This window comes from Stenella coeruleoalba (assembly GCF_951394435.1).
Source record: "Stenella coeruleoalba genome assembly, chromosome: 3".
Classification (NCBI taxonomy): domain Eukaryota; kingdom Metazoa; phylum Chordata; class Mammalia; order Artiodactyla; family Delphinidae; genus Stenella; species Stenella coeruleoalba.
Genome location: NC_137148.1, coordinates 8,798,200 through 8,814,310, shown reverse-complemented (window position 1 = coordinate 8,814,310; position 16,111 = coordinate 8,798,200). Strand labels below are relative to the sequence as shown.

The 16,111-nt window shown below is 37.3% G+C and overlaps 1 protein-coding gene across 2 annotated transcripts in view; it reads right to left on the bottom strand.

Annotated features, from left to right (window-relative positions):
* MARCHF6 (membrane associated ring-CH-type finger 6) overlaps positions 1 to 16,111 on the bottom strand; it is a 76,324-nt gene that overhangs the window by 29,217 nt on the left and 30,996 nt on the right. For both annotated transcript variants that reach the window (XM_079917105.1, XM_079917106.1), the window contains exons 6-15: positions 15,638 to 15,806; positions 13,942 to 14,131; positions 12,272 to 12,333; positions 11,620 to 11,652; positions 8,640 to 8,691; positions 4,128 to 4,186; positions 2,759 to 2,839; positions 2,241 to 2,309; positions 2,088 to 2,162; positions 634 to 768 (exon numbers count right to left, since the gene is read on the bottom strand). In XM_079917105.1, the coding sequence (XP_079773231.1) occupies positions 634 to 768; positions 2,088 to 2,162; positions 2,241 to 2,309; positions 2,759 to 2,839; positions 4,128 to 4,186; positions 8,640 to 8,691; positions 11,620 to 11,652; positions 12,272 to 12,333; positions 13,942 to 14,131; positions 15,638 to 15,806 (925 nt within the window). The remainder of the gene's footprint in view (positions 1 to 633; positions 769 to 2,087; positions 2,163 to 2,240; positions 2,310 to 2,758; positions 2,840 to 4,127; positions 4,187 to 8,639; positions 8,692 to 11,619; positions 11,653 to 12,271; positions 12,334 to 13,941; positions 14,132 to 15,637; positions 15,807 to 16,111) is intronic.

The following is a 16,111-nucleotide window of genomic DNA, read 5'->3' as shown; positions in this document are numbered from 1 at the left end:
GAATTACTCAAGTTTTATACTTCATTTTGTAGCAGATGACTAAGCATGAGATGTATACTAGTCAAATGCTGACCCTATTTTCACTGCCCCCAAATCAGTAAGGACTGCATTCTGAAAACAGGATTAGTAAAAGTACCCATCTGGTGAGTGAACCAGAATCATAAAGGACCCTCACTATACTTCTATACTTTAGGTGTCTGCTTCAAGACCACTTTACATATTTGATCCTGCAAAACCATACCCTTTGGGTATTTCCAGCATTAAATGTCCCTGGATGAAGTCCAAGACAGGCTCACATCACATAAAGTTCCAAGAATATGTATTTGAGGATGGTTAAAATACCAAGTAAAACAAGTGTTTTAATTTAATTTTTATCCCTCAGTCTATTCATCTTTCAAACTCAAAACTACTTAGACAGAAATAATAAAACTTGTCAATTTTTGAGACAAATTACTAAAAAACAGTTTAAAGCAATTGAGCCAAACTAGGCTATTAGCTGTTCCCTCTTAGAATAAAATAACAGAGAAAATGATTTAGCTAGGAAACCATCATAGCCTTTAAGGCATGACTTATGGTTAAGGCAAAAGTCCTTTTCGTAAATGTACAGTGTTGGAACTTCCCTGTAGAACTTACCTCTCTCAGTAACAGAATGAAGGAGGCAAAGTAGAACACATATACCATTCCCACCAGCCAATGCAGAAACATGGTAGTACCTGGAGCCGACTGAAAGCTCAGTTCTCGATCTTTCAGAGTAGCATCAAACATTTCCTAAATCAAAACAGTACACGAGAGAGATTTGTACTGCTTACATCTGATGAATTAATATCTTCATATTCTACGAAGTGAATGAATCACTATGCATGTAGGTTCTGATGTTTCTAGAATTACAGTTCTCTTAAAGCCATTTCATCGTATCACAGAAATACAAATGATATAGGTTGGATACCATTTCAAAGACGTATATGACACTTCAGAAATTTTACAGAGGCAATACTGATAAACCAGTTGGTGAATAAGAACTTTACCAATATTGCTATTGTGAAAGAACCATTTTTGGTTAGCATAATACTTTCCTTTCTTGGTTACAGGTATGAATTCATGACAAGTTTTAATAGTAAGGTATGGGAGAAAATGTTATTTCAGAATCAAAGGCAGCTTTTCTACATTTAAATTTTTTTGAAAAGTAAAGAAGTGGACTTCCCTGGTGGCACAGTGGTTAAGAAACCGCCTGCCAATGCAGGGGACATGGGTTCGATCCCTGGTCCGGGAACATCCCACATGCCACAGAGTAACTAAACCCGTGCGCCACAACTATGGATGGAGACTGCGCTCTGCAACTACTGAGCCCACGTGCCACAACTACTGAAGCCCACCCTCTTGTGCTCTGCAACAAGAGAAGCCACCGCAATGAGAAGCCCACGCACCACAACCAAGAGTAGCACTGCTCTCTGCAACTAGAGAAAGCCCACGTGCAGCAACGAAGACCCAATGCAGCCAAAAGTAAATTAATTAATTAAAAAAGAAAAGAAAAAACTGATGATCACTGACAGTCATTAAAGATTTTAATCAAGACTAAACACTTTAGTTAAAACAAATGGTTAGGTTGAATTAATTATTACAAAGGCAGTCTTCTTTTCAGATTACTCTTTTTAGGTTTTTTTTTTTTGCACTGCATGGTGCTGCCTGTGGGAGTTCCCCAACCAAGGACTGAACTCAGGCCACAGCAGTGAAAGCACCCAGTCCTAACCAATAGACCACCAGGACCTCCCTAGAATTACTCTTTTTATACACAACGCCTTGGCATCTTCATAAAACTCAAAAGAGTTAAACGAGGAAAAGAACTCTCCACTGGTTATCAGAAAGGTTCCAGTCAAAATACTCTAACATCAGAAATGTGCACAGAGCCTCACAAAAATCAGGTACTCAGGAAAAATTAGCAACATTAAGACTCTACAATGACTCTACATTCTCCGAAAAAACAAACTATTATCAAATATTGACTTTACATTAAAGGAACACACCCTAAAGACCACTTTTTAAAAAGCCTTTAAATTATCAGATTGTATGACAATGAATAATAAACTCACCAGGGAACAAATATCCAGCCACCAGCCACAAATGAGAGGGAACACTCCAATTTCTACCACCACTAGCAAAGAGACCTTAAGTAAAAACAAAGGTCATCAACATCACTCAAATGGGAGAAATCATTTCCAGTCTTAAGTTATAACAGGAATTACCTTCACAACAATATAGCAGACTCCCAGCAAGCGACGAGACCTATGAAATTTAACAAGAGTTGCCAAGCCCTACAGCATGTAGTCAAGGAAAACCTGAACATTTAAAGAAAGATACAGAAAAACAAGGTCCTACTGTATATAGCACAGAGAAACATATTCAATATCCTATGATAAACCATAATGGAAAAGAATATTTAAAAAAAGAATGTATACATATGTATAACTGAATCACTGCTGTACAGCAGAAATGAACACATTGTAAATCAACTATACTTCAATAAAAAATTTTTTTTAATTAAAAAAAGGATACAGTGAAACAGGTAACTATTTAGGTTAAGTTAATATTATTTGACAGAGAGAATTTATTCCATATTTTTTCTGCTCTCATCCTCACTACAAATACCTACAACTTCTACTAAAAAGACAAGTAGAGAGAAATAGTTTTGTCATTAATAAGAACAACCCTTGGGTAAGCACAATAACATTACTGAACACTAAGCTGGTTCATTAAAGGATACATGACAAATTATCAGTGTTATTGCTAGAAGTATATACCCAACTATGGTCGTGATTAGGCCTTCAAAATGGGATGCTTGGACCTAGAAATAAGAAAATAAATAAACAAAATGTAATTTCACCACATGGCCTACACCCCAGTTTAACAATGTTTATTAAACAATCCAAGTAGACTAAATGTGAACTATCTCAGGAATTTGTAACTAAAAAACAACTATAAAATCCCCTCTGGATGACACCTCTGCAAACCAGATTCTCCCATGGACTGCTATTTATTACGAAAACATGAGGTAAAATGAAAAAATAACACTTTACTCAAACAGACAAAATAATAATAGTAGAGTGAATTAAATTTTACAAAAATAAGAAAAAAGTTGTAACCATCTGCACTTCAGTCCATTCTGAAGTGGACCTGCTAAAGGCTGAGCACTGAAAAGAGCAGCACAGAGTCCAAGCCGTCCTCTGGCCAAGGTACATCTTAGCCACCCTATCTCCTAACCACAATGTTTCAGTTTCCCTTGCTCGCCAAATCTGTTTCATTATCAACTTACAAAGAGTTAAGAGTTTGGATAGTGACATATACTGCCCAAGATACCATCACCTTTTGGTTCCTGAATTTCAGGTAGCAAGTGATGATAGTTTATAAAGTCAAAATTTATCAAAGCATTTATCTGAACTTTCCAAGTTCTTGCATTTAACTAGTGAGAATTTGGAGATCTCTATTAAATATCAGAACATGTCTCTTTGCCATTTCAGAAACTTCAGAATGTGATCTCTCAGGATTCACATATACAAATTGACCAGAATATTCCAGCTATGTCAGCTTTTCTTAAAAGACTAAATATTTCTGGGGACCCCCCAAAATAGTAGTAGTTGTCCATCCAAATATTTATCTAATTCTGAAAACCCGCAATAAAATGTCAAAATTAAAGCAAATTTCTTTAGAAAACACCACAGTCCATCATTCCAACACAGATCAACATTTTAAAAAATTAATATATCATTACCTTTCTGAATTCACTATGGGGCAACTAGGGAAAAGGGAGAGAAAGGAGCACATAGGCTAACAGAGCAGGTCAAAAATCAGCCTGTAAGAAAACTTTCCCACAGTATGTCTCTGGCCTGCCCAACGGGAAGGAAGACAGTGCATCATGGGGCTCAGAGAACATCTTCCACAGCTGGCAACATGTCCTACTATGTCTTAGGCCACTTCTGGCTTAGAAGAGGTGAACGAGATGATGCTGGATAACTATTCCTTTGTATAAGGCAGACTGAGAAATGAAGTAACTCTTTACAATATTATTACTTAGTCAACATATATCAAATTTGGGGTAATTAATAAAATTAAGTTTGCAAAAGTATCATACTCACGTGTTCTTCAAATCCCAAACCAACAAGGGAGAAGTGGCCAATGTGGTACGGGCAAAATGCTAAAAGGGGGGGAAAGCTCAATGAAAACTTCAAAATCAAAACAACGAACACTCTTACTACCAACCCCACTAAAAGGAACAACGGCTTCTTGGAGAAATGCAAGCTCTCAGAACCAAAAATGTACTGTCGGGCTTCCCTGGTGGCGCAGTGGTTGGGAGTCCACCTGCCAATGCAGGGGACGCGGGTTCGTGCCCCGGTCCGGGAGGATCCCACATGCCGTGGAGCGGCTGGGCCCGTGAGCCATGGCCGCTGAGCCTGCACGTCCGGAGCCTGTGCTCCGCAACGGGAGAGGCCGCAGCAGTGAGAGGCCCGCGTACCACTAAAAAAAAAAAAAAAAAAAAAGTACTGTCTGTGACATTCTCTACAACCGGAGAACAAAAAAGTTACCAAGCTCCTAATAAACTCATGGTGAAAGGACACAAGAACTATTGTGAAAACAGTCTCACAGGCCTGTGGGAAGAGAAGAAGATATGAGCATCCAAAAAAAAAACCACAAAAAAATCCCAAAACTGATGAAAACACACTGAATACATACAGTGAAGAAGATATGAGCATCCAAAAAACAAACAAACAAACAAAAAACTGATGAAAACACACTGAATACATACAAATTCATGAGTTCATAATACTCAAAAAAGGGAAAGCCAAAAACAAAAGCCACAAAAGGAAAAAAGCAACATAATAGAAAACACTTTTATCACTAAGGAAAGTTGTTAGAACATCAATTCCTTATCCTGAAAACTAATAATTTAAGGAAAAAAACTGCACATCTGTCCTGCTTCTTCCAACAAACAAATTCAGGTTAAGTAAATAGTTCTAGCTGATAAGATCAAGCTCTTCTTTACAGAAAAGCCAGCCAATAAATGCATAAAAATGACAGAATTTGAAAATCACCATTTTGTAATGCCTAATAAAAATAAATTAATTCAGGCAAGTATCAATGGATAATAAACATATTCGGTAAAATGTTGATGGAACACTAGATATCTGCATAATACTAAAATACCACCTCCCACAGATTACTTTCTGATGTTTAAAGGGAAAAATGAAACCTAACAATAGAGGCTTCAAGATACTATCACCTGAACCACAGACATCATGTACCTCCTGATATGTCATAATAATAGGCAAAGCATGACCAGTGAAAATTCTGTCCCAGAAGTACTGAACCTGAATCTAATCAGGCCTCAGATTTAACTTCCAGTTTAAAAGAAATATGGAGACAAAGGAACAAGGTAACAGAATCAACAGGACGTCATCGGAAGAAAGTAGAAAGTGAGACATGTAGAAGACAGCTGACCTAGTGTCATCAACAAATCAATGGCAAAATAGGGTAGGGGTAGATGAGGGGAGCAAATAAAAAATATTCTAGATCAGAAAAACTTAAGATTTAACAACCAAAAGTAACAGTAAACTACCAGGTGTAAGACAGGCTCAAGGATGTACTACTGTACAACAAGGGGAATACAGCCAATATTTTGTAGTAACTGTAAATGGAAAGTAACCTTTAAAAATTGTAAAACAATAAAAAAAATTTTTTTTAATTACTGTAGGTTTAAAACAATTTCAATATCTGGGTAAGGTAAACCTCCCTCAATATACTTCTTTCAAAATCTCCTTGACTATTCTCAGCTCTGTTTTAAAAACAGATGAACTTTAGTGCAATTTAATGAATTTTTTTTTCCAAAACTGAAAAAAAAAGGTAACAGGTAGACCTTATTTGAATTCTCATTCAAACAAAGCAACTATAAAATGATATTTAAGGAGACAATCTAGAATTTTTAATATGATCTATTATTAGGTAATATTAAATTCTGGTAATTTTGTAAAGTGTCATGATATTCTGGTTAAATAAGAAAATAGCCTTAAGACAGGAATAAAGACGCAGATGTAGAGAATAGACTTGAGGAACCGGGGAGGGGGAAGGGTAAGCTGGGATGAAGTGAGAGAGTGGCATGGACATATATACACTACCAAATGTAAAATAGATAGCTAGTGGGAAGTAGCCGCATAGCACAGGGAAATCAGCTCGGTGCTTTGTGTCCACCTAGAAGGTGGGATAGGGAGGGTGGGAGGGAGATGCAAGAGAGAGGAGATATGGGGATATATGTATATGTATAGCTGATTCACTTTGTTATAAAGTAGAAACTAACACAACAATGTAAACCAATTATATTCCAATAAAGATGTTTAAAAGAAAAAGAAAATAGCCTTAAAATGTTCATATTAAGAATTTTGATAGTCTCTTTTCCTCAAGTCTTTCTTTCCATGTTAATATAACTGTAATTCATTCTCAGTTAATAAAATTTAATTACCTTTTTTATGGCAAAAATAACGGAACAGTATAGATTATTAGGAAAGGTGAAAGGGAGACTCAATCATAAAGACAAAAGTCAGAGTGAATCTACAGGGATCTGGCTGCCAAACCTTTTTGACCAAGTATTCATAAATAGAAAATTTTTTAACAGGTATTCCCAATACACTTGAATTTCTTTATAAATTATACACATATACTATTTTATTAATATATTATGTGTATTATGAAGCACAGGCAAATTTTAAAGCGTGCGAAATAACTATATGCAGAATTTTTCCTATTTTATTCTCACACCCAACTCTGAGGACAACTCAAGCAGGCCCTTGGGAAAGGCAAACTTTCAAATTTCAACTCTATTTATATATATAAATATTAACCTAAAGCACCAATTTTAACAATCAATTTCTATCCCATTACACAGAAACTACTAGATAGGTACCCTGAAATTAAGATCAGTTTCTTAGGATTGTTCCCTTCTACTGAGACAGCAGCACTGTAAGATTTTATTTCTGCAAAGTATAATACATGACCACAAAGGTCCAGGAATGCCAGTGGAAACTGCAGTAAAGCAACCCAAGTACGAAAGAAACATGAGTGTTGCTTAATCCCAATGACTATGTTCATCTATCTAAAAGGAAAAGTATATTCCTGAAAAAAAGAGGAAGTTTTCCTAAAAAGAGGAAAACTTCATGTTTCATTTCAAAAGATCCTAAGTATAATGTGCATACTAAGACAAAAAAAATTTTTTTCATAGTATAAGCTTAGGAAGTTGGATTAGAAAAATTTACTTAGTTGAGATTTGCTTTATATAAACAGGAGTTCTTATTTCTATAATTCATGCTTTAAAGGTGACTTATTCCTTTAAACATTAATTTAGCACTAAGTTTTTCTTGCAAGAACAAAGACTAAAGTCTATATAGATCATTTTTTCCTCTCAAAGAAAATTTGGTCAAAATCAAGAGTTTCACACTCTATATATCAATTATTTTACATAATGAGAAACAAATGCAGAATAATCTGCAGACACATTTTCACCCCCATATGCAAGGGAAAACAACAAAGAATGGGCTTCCTGTTAATTTGCACCATCTTAAATATCTACTAAAAATTAAGAATGAATGGAACTTTTAAAAGATATTGTGTTTCAACAAGATACAGATAAATTTCTTTTGCTCTTTTATAGATAATATTCAGAAAACAATTTTTTTGTCTCATCCTTGATCTATTTTATTCAGTCTCTTCTTTGACCATATGGCTTCCTATTGAAGACAACTGTTTCCTGATGAAAACACTGCTTTCTAGTCCCTAACACAGAGCAAATAACTTGGAATTTGGTGGAAGAAACTTGGAAAATAGTCCTCCTTCTTAGGAGTAATTCATATGCACTAAGGAAGGAATTGCTCAGAGATATTCCCTATACAGAGATCTGCAGCCTGAGGTCTCTCTATGAGACACCAATAGTACAGTCTAACAATAACCCAATTCTATCAGACTCCACCTTGAGGAACTGAATTCTAAAATCTTGGTTTACTCAACTGTTTCCCTTACCTTTCCCCAAAGCAGAAAAACCTGTCAGCTACATCTCAACCCTGCCTTCCTTACTCTCATGACTCCCAATGGGAGGGACTCTTAGTGTTGTCACAGAATCCGCATAGCTACAGTTGTTAAAGTGTTTGGAAGTAAACTTTGCTGGAATCTGGTTCTGAGGGGAATTACACTTTCCTCAAGCCTATATCCATCTCTGCGACAGATCCCAAGCCAAGGTCTCTGGTAAGGCCTTGGTCAGGATTTTAACAGATGAAAACAAGATCTTCTGCCATAGGGAAGAACACACAGATAATCAGCACGAAATTAATTCCAGATGTGGAATATTATATAGTCTCAAGTCAGTCTAAAATTGGCTTGTACAAAGAGAGACAGAAGTGCGCAACAGAAGCAAAGTTGGTAAATAACCGTAGTCAATGTTGCTTAGGAAAGAAAGTAACTGTATACCTGGTGTCTTCCTATACCAGATGACTGTCTAAAACTGTTTCATATATTCCTAAGTTTAAAAACAAAACAAAACCTGTAACGAGACTCCTAGAAAACTAAACTCCTACCATAATACCATAAATAAAAGCATAAACGCCACTTACCAAAAACAAGAATGAACAGTGTGTTTAAAGACACCACCCAGAAGACATGTTCCTAAAGGAAAAGAGCATTAATAAAACATATTCATCTCCTATTTATGTTTAATCCATTTATTTAGTTATAAGACTGATATTTTTACTATAATTTTGAGATTTTGTTCAGAAATTATGTGTAACTTCATTTTTCATTAGACAGCTCATAAAACTAAACCTAATGAAACTTAAAGTTCATAATGTCCACATGAAAAAAAAATCAAAGAAATCAATCCATAAACATTTCCTCTTCAGAAATTAATAATCTATCACAAACTACACAGATTCTCATAAATAATCGCCAGGTTTAAGTCATATGACACTAAAAAATTCTAAGTAAAGAAAAATTTGAAAACCACATTATTTCTGAACAACACATCAATGTAAACTGCACAGCACTTCTTTCAGTGTCCAGTGTGTTCTCATGCCTTAAGGTCACTTGATCTTCTCTGGTACCTTCTGTCCCCATGGCTTTCTTTGTTCAAGTCTCAGAATATGCGCTCTCACCTGTCCACACTCCACGCTTATGTACTACCGCCTCCAACATGAGGCCCACCCATCTATTCCTCCGCATGTGCTCAGTCACGCTCCACACTATCGGGACACCCAAGTCTGTTTGCCCAGGCCCACTACCTCCCCCTACAATCAAGTTAAATGATCCTTCCAAGGGGGCCATGGAGGAATATTTTCATGAATCTTAACACGGTAAGATTTTCTTTTTAGAAAGATTATTCTAATCAGGTTCCCAATTTGCCACAAATCCAAGTGGCAAGAGGATGATAAGTCTGTTTAAGAGAGGACTACTACTGTACATTCCTAGTTAGCATGTGGGCTCATATCACTTGAATTTTTCAGCTTCTCTGCCTTAAGGGCTCCCAAACTGTCCTTATCCTCAATATCTTTCGTGCCTCAACCTCTAGTTATCTTCTATAAAAATTCCCTGCTGACAACTCCCCTCTACTAAGAAAGGCCTGACTAAGCCCTCTTCTATGCCTCTCGTGTCCTATACACACTGTTTGTCAGAGTCTTTACCTAAAGTTCCTTGTTTACATGTTCATTTCTCTCTACTAAACTATAAAGAGTCTTTGAGAACAGGTACCCTATTTCATTCATTTCTGAATCATCCAGTAACTATCACAGCTGGCACATGGTACATATTAAATAATTTGTAACAAATGCATGAAGTCATCCTGTGGTTTTTTTCTAAAAATTAGAATGGATTTGAATTAACACCACTGCCTCAACGACTTCTATCACTCATCTATGAGGGACTGATAAAGTACAGAAATGAGTATACAGCCAAATAATACCCTCTACACTGACCATACTCAAGCCTTGAATAGGAGCTCACTAATATCACATTCTTACTAATCTGTGAATTATCATCAAATACATTCCTCAAAATCCTCACACTACTAACCTCAACTTCCTATTCTGGCCTGAGGAGCCAGCCTGAAGAGGAAGCCAACACTGTGGAAAGCAGAGGAGACAGATGGAAATTATCTGACTCTTCAATGACATTGCTGAGCCCCTGGATCAAGCACACCTGAAGCCCATCCTGCCTCTGGACTTCCTCCTGTGTTACTGGTTTGGTCAGCTGGGGTTTGGCTACCTGCAGCCAAAGTCATCTTGATACCTAAAGCTATTTAAAAATCCCAAATGGCAAGTGATTTTGTATTACAGAACCTGAGAAGAGCATCATTTCTCCTTAAAGAACAAGTTAATTAAAGAACTGTTCTTCACCTTACAGTTGTACTCTTTATTATTAAGGTAAAGATAGGAGAGGCGCAACAAACAGGGGGTTCTCTCTGTGAATAGTGTAAAACTGCGCTGTTTTCACCAGTTCTGGCATTAAACATTGCAAGGTGGGACTTTTTTTTTTAATCATTTTTTAAAAATTTTTATTATTTATTTTATTTATTTATTTTTGGCTGCATTGGGTCTTCGTTGCTGTGTGAGGGCTTTCTCTAGTTGTGGTGAGCGGGGGCTACTCTTCGTTGTGGTGCGCGGGCTTCTCTTGTTGCGGAGTATGGGCTCTAGGCATGCAGGCTTCAGTAGTTGTGGCACACGGGCTCAGTAGTTGTGGCTCATGGACTCTAGAGCACAGGCTCAGTAGTTGTGGCACACGGGCTCAGTAGTTGTGGCTCATGGACTCTAGAGCACAGGCTCAGTAGTTGTGGCGCACGGGCTTAGTTGCTCCACGGCACATGGGATCTTCCCGGACCAGGGATTGAACCTGTGTCCCCTGCAATGGCAGGTGGATTCTTAACCACGGCGCCACCAGGGAAGTCCCACAAGGTGGGACTTTAAAAGAAAGCCAAGTATTCTTAACTACCATCAACTTTGAATTTCATTTTCTAAAAATCAAATATGTTTAATAATTTCCTTTGTAAATAATATTACCTTTATGCTTTGCCAGTTATTTTCAATGCACAAAACAGACTTTCTTCAACATATTAAGTAATCAAAAATCACAGGGCATTCTGACCTTTAATATAAAAAGCCAGAACATACTGTAAACCTGAAATCACTGAATCACTAAGACAAATAATTAAGTTGCAATTCTGTTATTAAAAAAGATTAGCTTGCACTTCCCTGGTGGCGCAGTGGTTAAGAATCTGCCTGCCAATGCAGGGGACACAGGTTCGAGCCCTGGTCCGGGAAGATCCCACATGCCGCAGAGCAACTAAGCCCGTGTGCCACAACTACTGAGCCTGCGCTCTAGAGCCCATGAGCCACAACTACTGAGCCTGTGTGCCACAACTACTGAAGCCCTCAGGCCTAGAGCCCATGATCCGCAACCAGAGAAGCCACCGCAGTGAGAAGTCCACGCACCGCAACGAAGAGCAGCCCCTGCCGCCGCAACTAGAAAAAGCCCACGCACAGCAATGAAGATCCAATGCAGCAAAAAATAAATTAATTAAAAAAAAAAAAGATTAGCTTTACTTACCAGAAAAACGAGTGATCCATCAAGTCCTAGCATCTAAAATAAATAATATGCATTAATTTAAGATGCAACAGGATTTTTTATTCTATTTATGAAAAAAGCTCATTTTCCTTTTAATATTTTTAAACATAATATTTACCCACTACTTTCCAATACAGCCTATCATTTTCAGAGAGTGAAAAACTTCTGTTCTTGGGAGTTTTATATTTTGTATCTTCTTTTAATCCAAATTATATGATTATAAAGTTAAAATTTTCTATCTTGGGTTTCAACTCAGTAGATATGGAGCCAGTCAAGATTTCATGATACAACAGTATTACTTTGTCAACTGAAGCATCAGAATAATACTTAAATTTAAATTGTTACTTCATTTTCAGAAGTCCACAATTTCAAGTTAAAGATTTTGTAAGTGGAGCAAGGTTTGTATTAAAGGCCAGAAGATAGAAAAAGGTATCAATAGACCTTTATCATAATATTTTTAATATTTTCATCACAAATAATACATTACTTAATTTTCCCTAGAAATTAAAGTTCTGGTAATTGTTTTCATTAAATGTAACTGGAAAATTAATGTATACATCTAAATATGGTCAACTTTAAGATATACATTAGGATTAAAACACTAGGATACTTGATAGAAAGAAGTCTTACTCACTCTTTCCCATGTAAGCTCTTCTGCAGCTCGGTCCCACTCTAAAGCATTCCAGTTCATGTCGTCTGGAAATATAATTGTAGTTTAGAGATTACTGATAGAACTTGAATTATAAATAAATATACTCTTTTAATTTGGTGTTTTATAACTGTTGTTGAGAAGGTAAACCACACTTAAAATATTTCCAAACTGAGTATTTGCTTGTTAGGCAATTTTTAAAAAACATAAATAAATACAACATATAAAATAAGATGATTCTAGATTGTGATAAGTGCTAGAAAGAAAATAAGCAGGGTTATGTGAAACAGAGGCATTCAACAGCTCTAAATCAAGAATGAATATGGTGGATTTGAGAAAAGTGAAGAAGCCAGGGGACTAGAATTCTCTGGGTGAGGAGGAGAGGGTGGCAGAAGATGCAGTATGACAGACAGACAGGGATCAGATCATACAAGAGGAATGTGAAGCCTGAATTCTGTTTTGTTCTTTAACATAATGGGGAGATCACTGACAGATTTTAAGGGCAGAGAGCAGTACAAACACTATGTGGAGCAAGAATGGAAGAAGGAAGACCAGGCAGGGCCTACTGCATTAGACAAACAGAAGGAAACAAGGGTCAGCACTAGGGTACAGGAGCCACAGTCCCAGAGCCTTTGAACATATACCCACCTCTCCCTGCAAAGGCCCCCTGCTCCCATTACACAACTGGCTTCTTTTCATCCTTCACGTCTCAGCTCCAATATCACTTACTCTGAGCTACCTGCGGAACCTTATTTAAAATAGGTCTCTCCTCAGTAGCATCCTCAGAGCAACGTGCACATTTACCACAATGTGTAATGACAAACTTGTTCACTTGGATATTTCTACTTCGTCACTAGACCAGAAACTCCATGAAGGCAGTGACCTGGTGTTTGAGTGCCTGGCACACAAGAAACACTCAGGTATCAGCAGTGATAAGTGGACCCAGAGACAGTGCAGCGCTTGACAGGAAAACTCTGGGGCCAGAGGAAAGAAAAGAAGGTGGTGAAACTACTGACAGCTGACTGGCAGGCTGGTCTCAGAAGTTCTTTACCACTCTGGAGTTATACTGCCAGAAAATGAGAAACTGGTTTCTTTGGGTGCTATCTGGCCTGCAGAGTACACTTCAAGAATTCTTCTTTGATAATAAAAGTTGTACTGACTCAATAAAAATGGCAAAGGAATAAGATAAAACTGTATCAAGTTCCATTTTAAAAAAACAGGATCTATTCCAACTTACAAATAATTTCTTCCCATCCATCCTATAAAAAGTCCTGTGTAAAGTAGAATTTTATTTTATCTCATCTAATCTTATTTTATTTTATGGCCGCACCATGCGGCACTGTGGGATCTTAGTTCCCCAAAGAGGGATTGAACCCATGCCCCCTGCAGTGGAAGCTCGGAGTCTTAACCACTGAACCACTAGGGGAGTCCCTAAAGTACAACTGTAAAACTCAAAATGTGCCCTGCTTCATAGAAAAAAAAAAAAGTATGCATATGTATATCCATAAATGCAAGTCTGCCAAAATAAAGTAAAAACAGGTTAGAAACAGAACTTCAAACCCATTAAATTTTGAAAACTCCAATGCTCCCCAAGGTGAGCTGGGAATGGACTCATGGTCGTGAAGGAAGGCTGAGCACAGGCCGGCGGCCATTACCCTGTGCCCCATTGTTGGCATCAGCTGCATCTTCCCCGCCCGCGTCGTCCTCCTCCTCATTCTCCTCCTCCTCCTCTTCTGCCTGGTCATCCTGGGCTGCAGGGTTTTCCCCCACCACTGCGTTCTCAGCTGGTGGGTTAGCAGGCTGGTCGGGGGCAACATTTTCAGCACCATTTCCTCCTGCTGGAGCCTAAAATAACAGAGGAGACCAGAAATTTGGCTAACTTGCCTCAGTTTTGCTCTATTTTCAAATAGCACCCTCCCTTCTAAAAAAAAACAAAACTAGCAAACAGACACAAACTCTATTAAAATTCCAGAAAAACCCCACCTCTCAAGGGCATTTCTTCTAAATGTATCTGAATTTGGATCAACTTGGTATATAAGAACATAAACTCATTTAACAGTGTACATATTCATTCAATATAATTTAGAGATGAACATTTCACAAAGCATTACAGGAAACAGGTTAACAAATCTGGCTATCTTGAATACATCATTCCGTAATCCTTCTTTATAAGGCATCTCTTGTCTTTACTGACCACTTCAGGGATGAAAATATATTTATGTATCTGTTTACACACATACTGATTTATAACTTAATTCTCAGTTCACACTTGAGGAAAGGTTTCTCATTTCTGCTCAGGAGGGTAAGCCTGTCCATATGAACTTTATCAGTTTCCACAAGCACCCTTCTCTGGCTCTTCCTGAATTCTGCTACCTACCAAATGCAAAGACCTAGTTGTAGTTAATTAAAACACTGAACTCCTATGGAGTTAATGAAGATTCTAAAAGAACTGTATTAAAATGCTTCAAAATATGAGGTACAATGATGAAAGTATTAACACTAGGTAAAAACTTGCTTAATAGTCCCATTTTTCATATGTGTGGTTTTCAAAGGCGAAGTTGTACTCTTAATTCTGTAGAAAAAAGGGTATGGCAGAATTTGATGAAATCAATCTTCACACTAAAAAAAGCCAAAGGTCCTTAATTGAAAAATTAAGTCGTTAAGTATCGTTAAGTATTATTTTGAATTTTATAGTCAATTTTTTCATAATAAAATTTTACAAAGGGCAAATTGTTTTTGTATTGTGAGTAGCCAGTTTGGGTTCTTTTTTACATTTTCAGCCCTATAATTTCTCAGTAAACAAGATAATAAAAACCATTTATCATATCTTCCTCTTCTTAATGTCTCTAGCAGACACTCTTGTATCTAAGCATGTCATCTCATAAATAAAAAGTAAAACTGTACAAGACTGTTATCAACAGTACTCCAATTTTTCTACTTTTGGTAATGTTTCTACTAAAAGCAACAAAGGTGAGGCATTTTACACATGAAGAAACTAATGAACAAAGAGGGTAAGGGGGCTTCCTTAATGTTATGCAGCACGTCAGAAGCCCACGCAGGAGGTTTGTATATTAACTGCCAGGCCGGCGGTAAGCTGTTAACCCAGGCAAAGGGAATGAAAGAGCATGCAGTATACCCCCAGTACTGTTCCCAGTCTTGCTAGAAAACTAAGAGGCAAAGTAACAACAGCACTCTTTTGATTTTTCACATCTCCTTTAATCTTCTCCCAAACGTTGTCACTGTCCTGCTTTGCAATGAGGGACACGGGAGTCAAGGGTTTGGGTCTTAGAGGGTGACAATAATTCTTATGTCCTACCCAAATAAAATGAATTTGGGGATAGAGGGAGCTACCTCATTTTGGTGATGCCCAGCAGCGTTGAAGGGCGGAGCAGCATGCTCCAGCCAGATCGGGGCTCCCCCGTGGACTATCTGCTCTCGCAGCCACACCAGGCTGATGAACGCACACAATGTGCACGTCACCACAAAACAACCCTGCAAACAATCCGCCAACAAATTGTCCCTATTAAAAAAAAAAAAAAAGTACATAGAATTACTCCAAAGAATACTTAAAATTAAGAAACCAAAGGTAACAACATTCACTTTACATAAAAATCTCAGAAAGAACAAGAAAAGTCAGTCATAACTTTCTGGTGAAAAATCAGTCTCTCAAAAAGAATTATTTCTGAGGATGGTGGCAATTTATCTATCTTATAAGCTGGCCAAACATGTTTATTTATATATTTGTATTATATGTGTTCATATTATAGAAAGCAAAGAATAACATCAGAACTACATAAATTGGCTATCCAGCCTCTCTTTGAACAT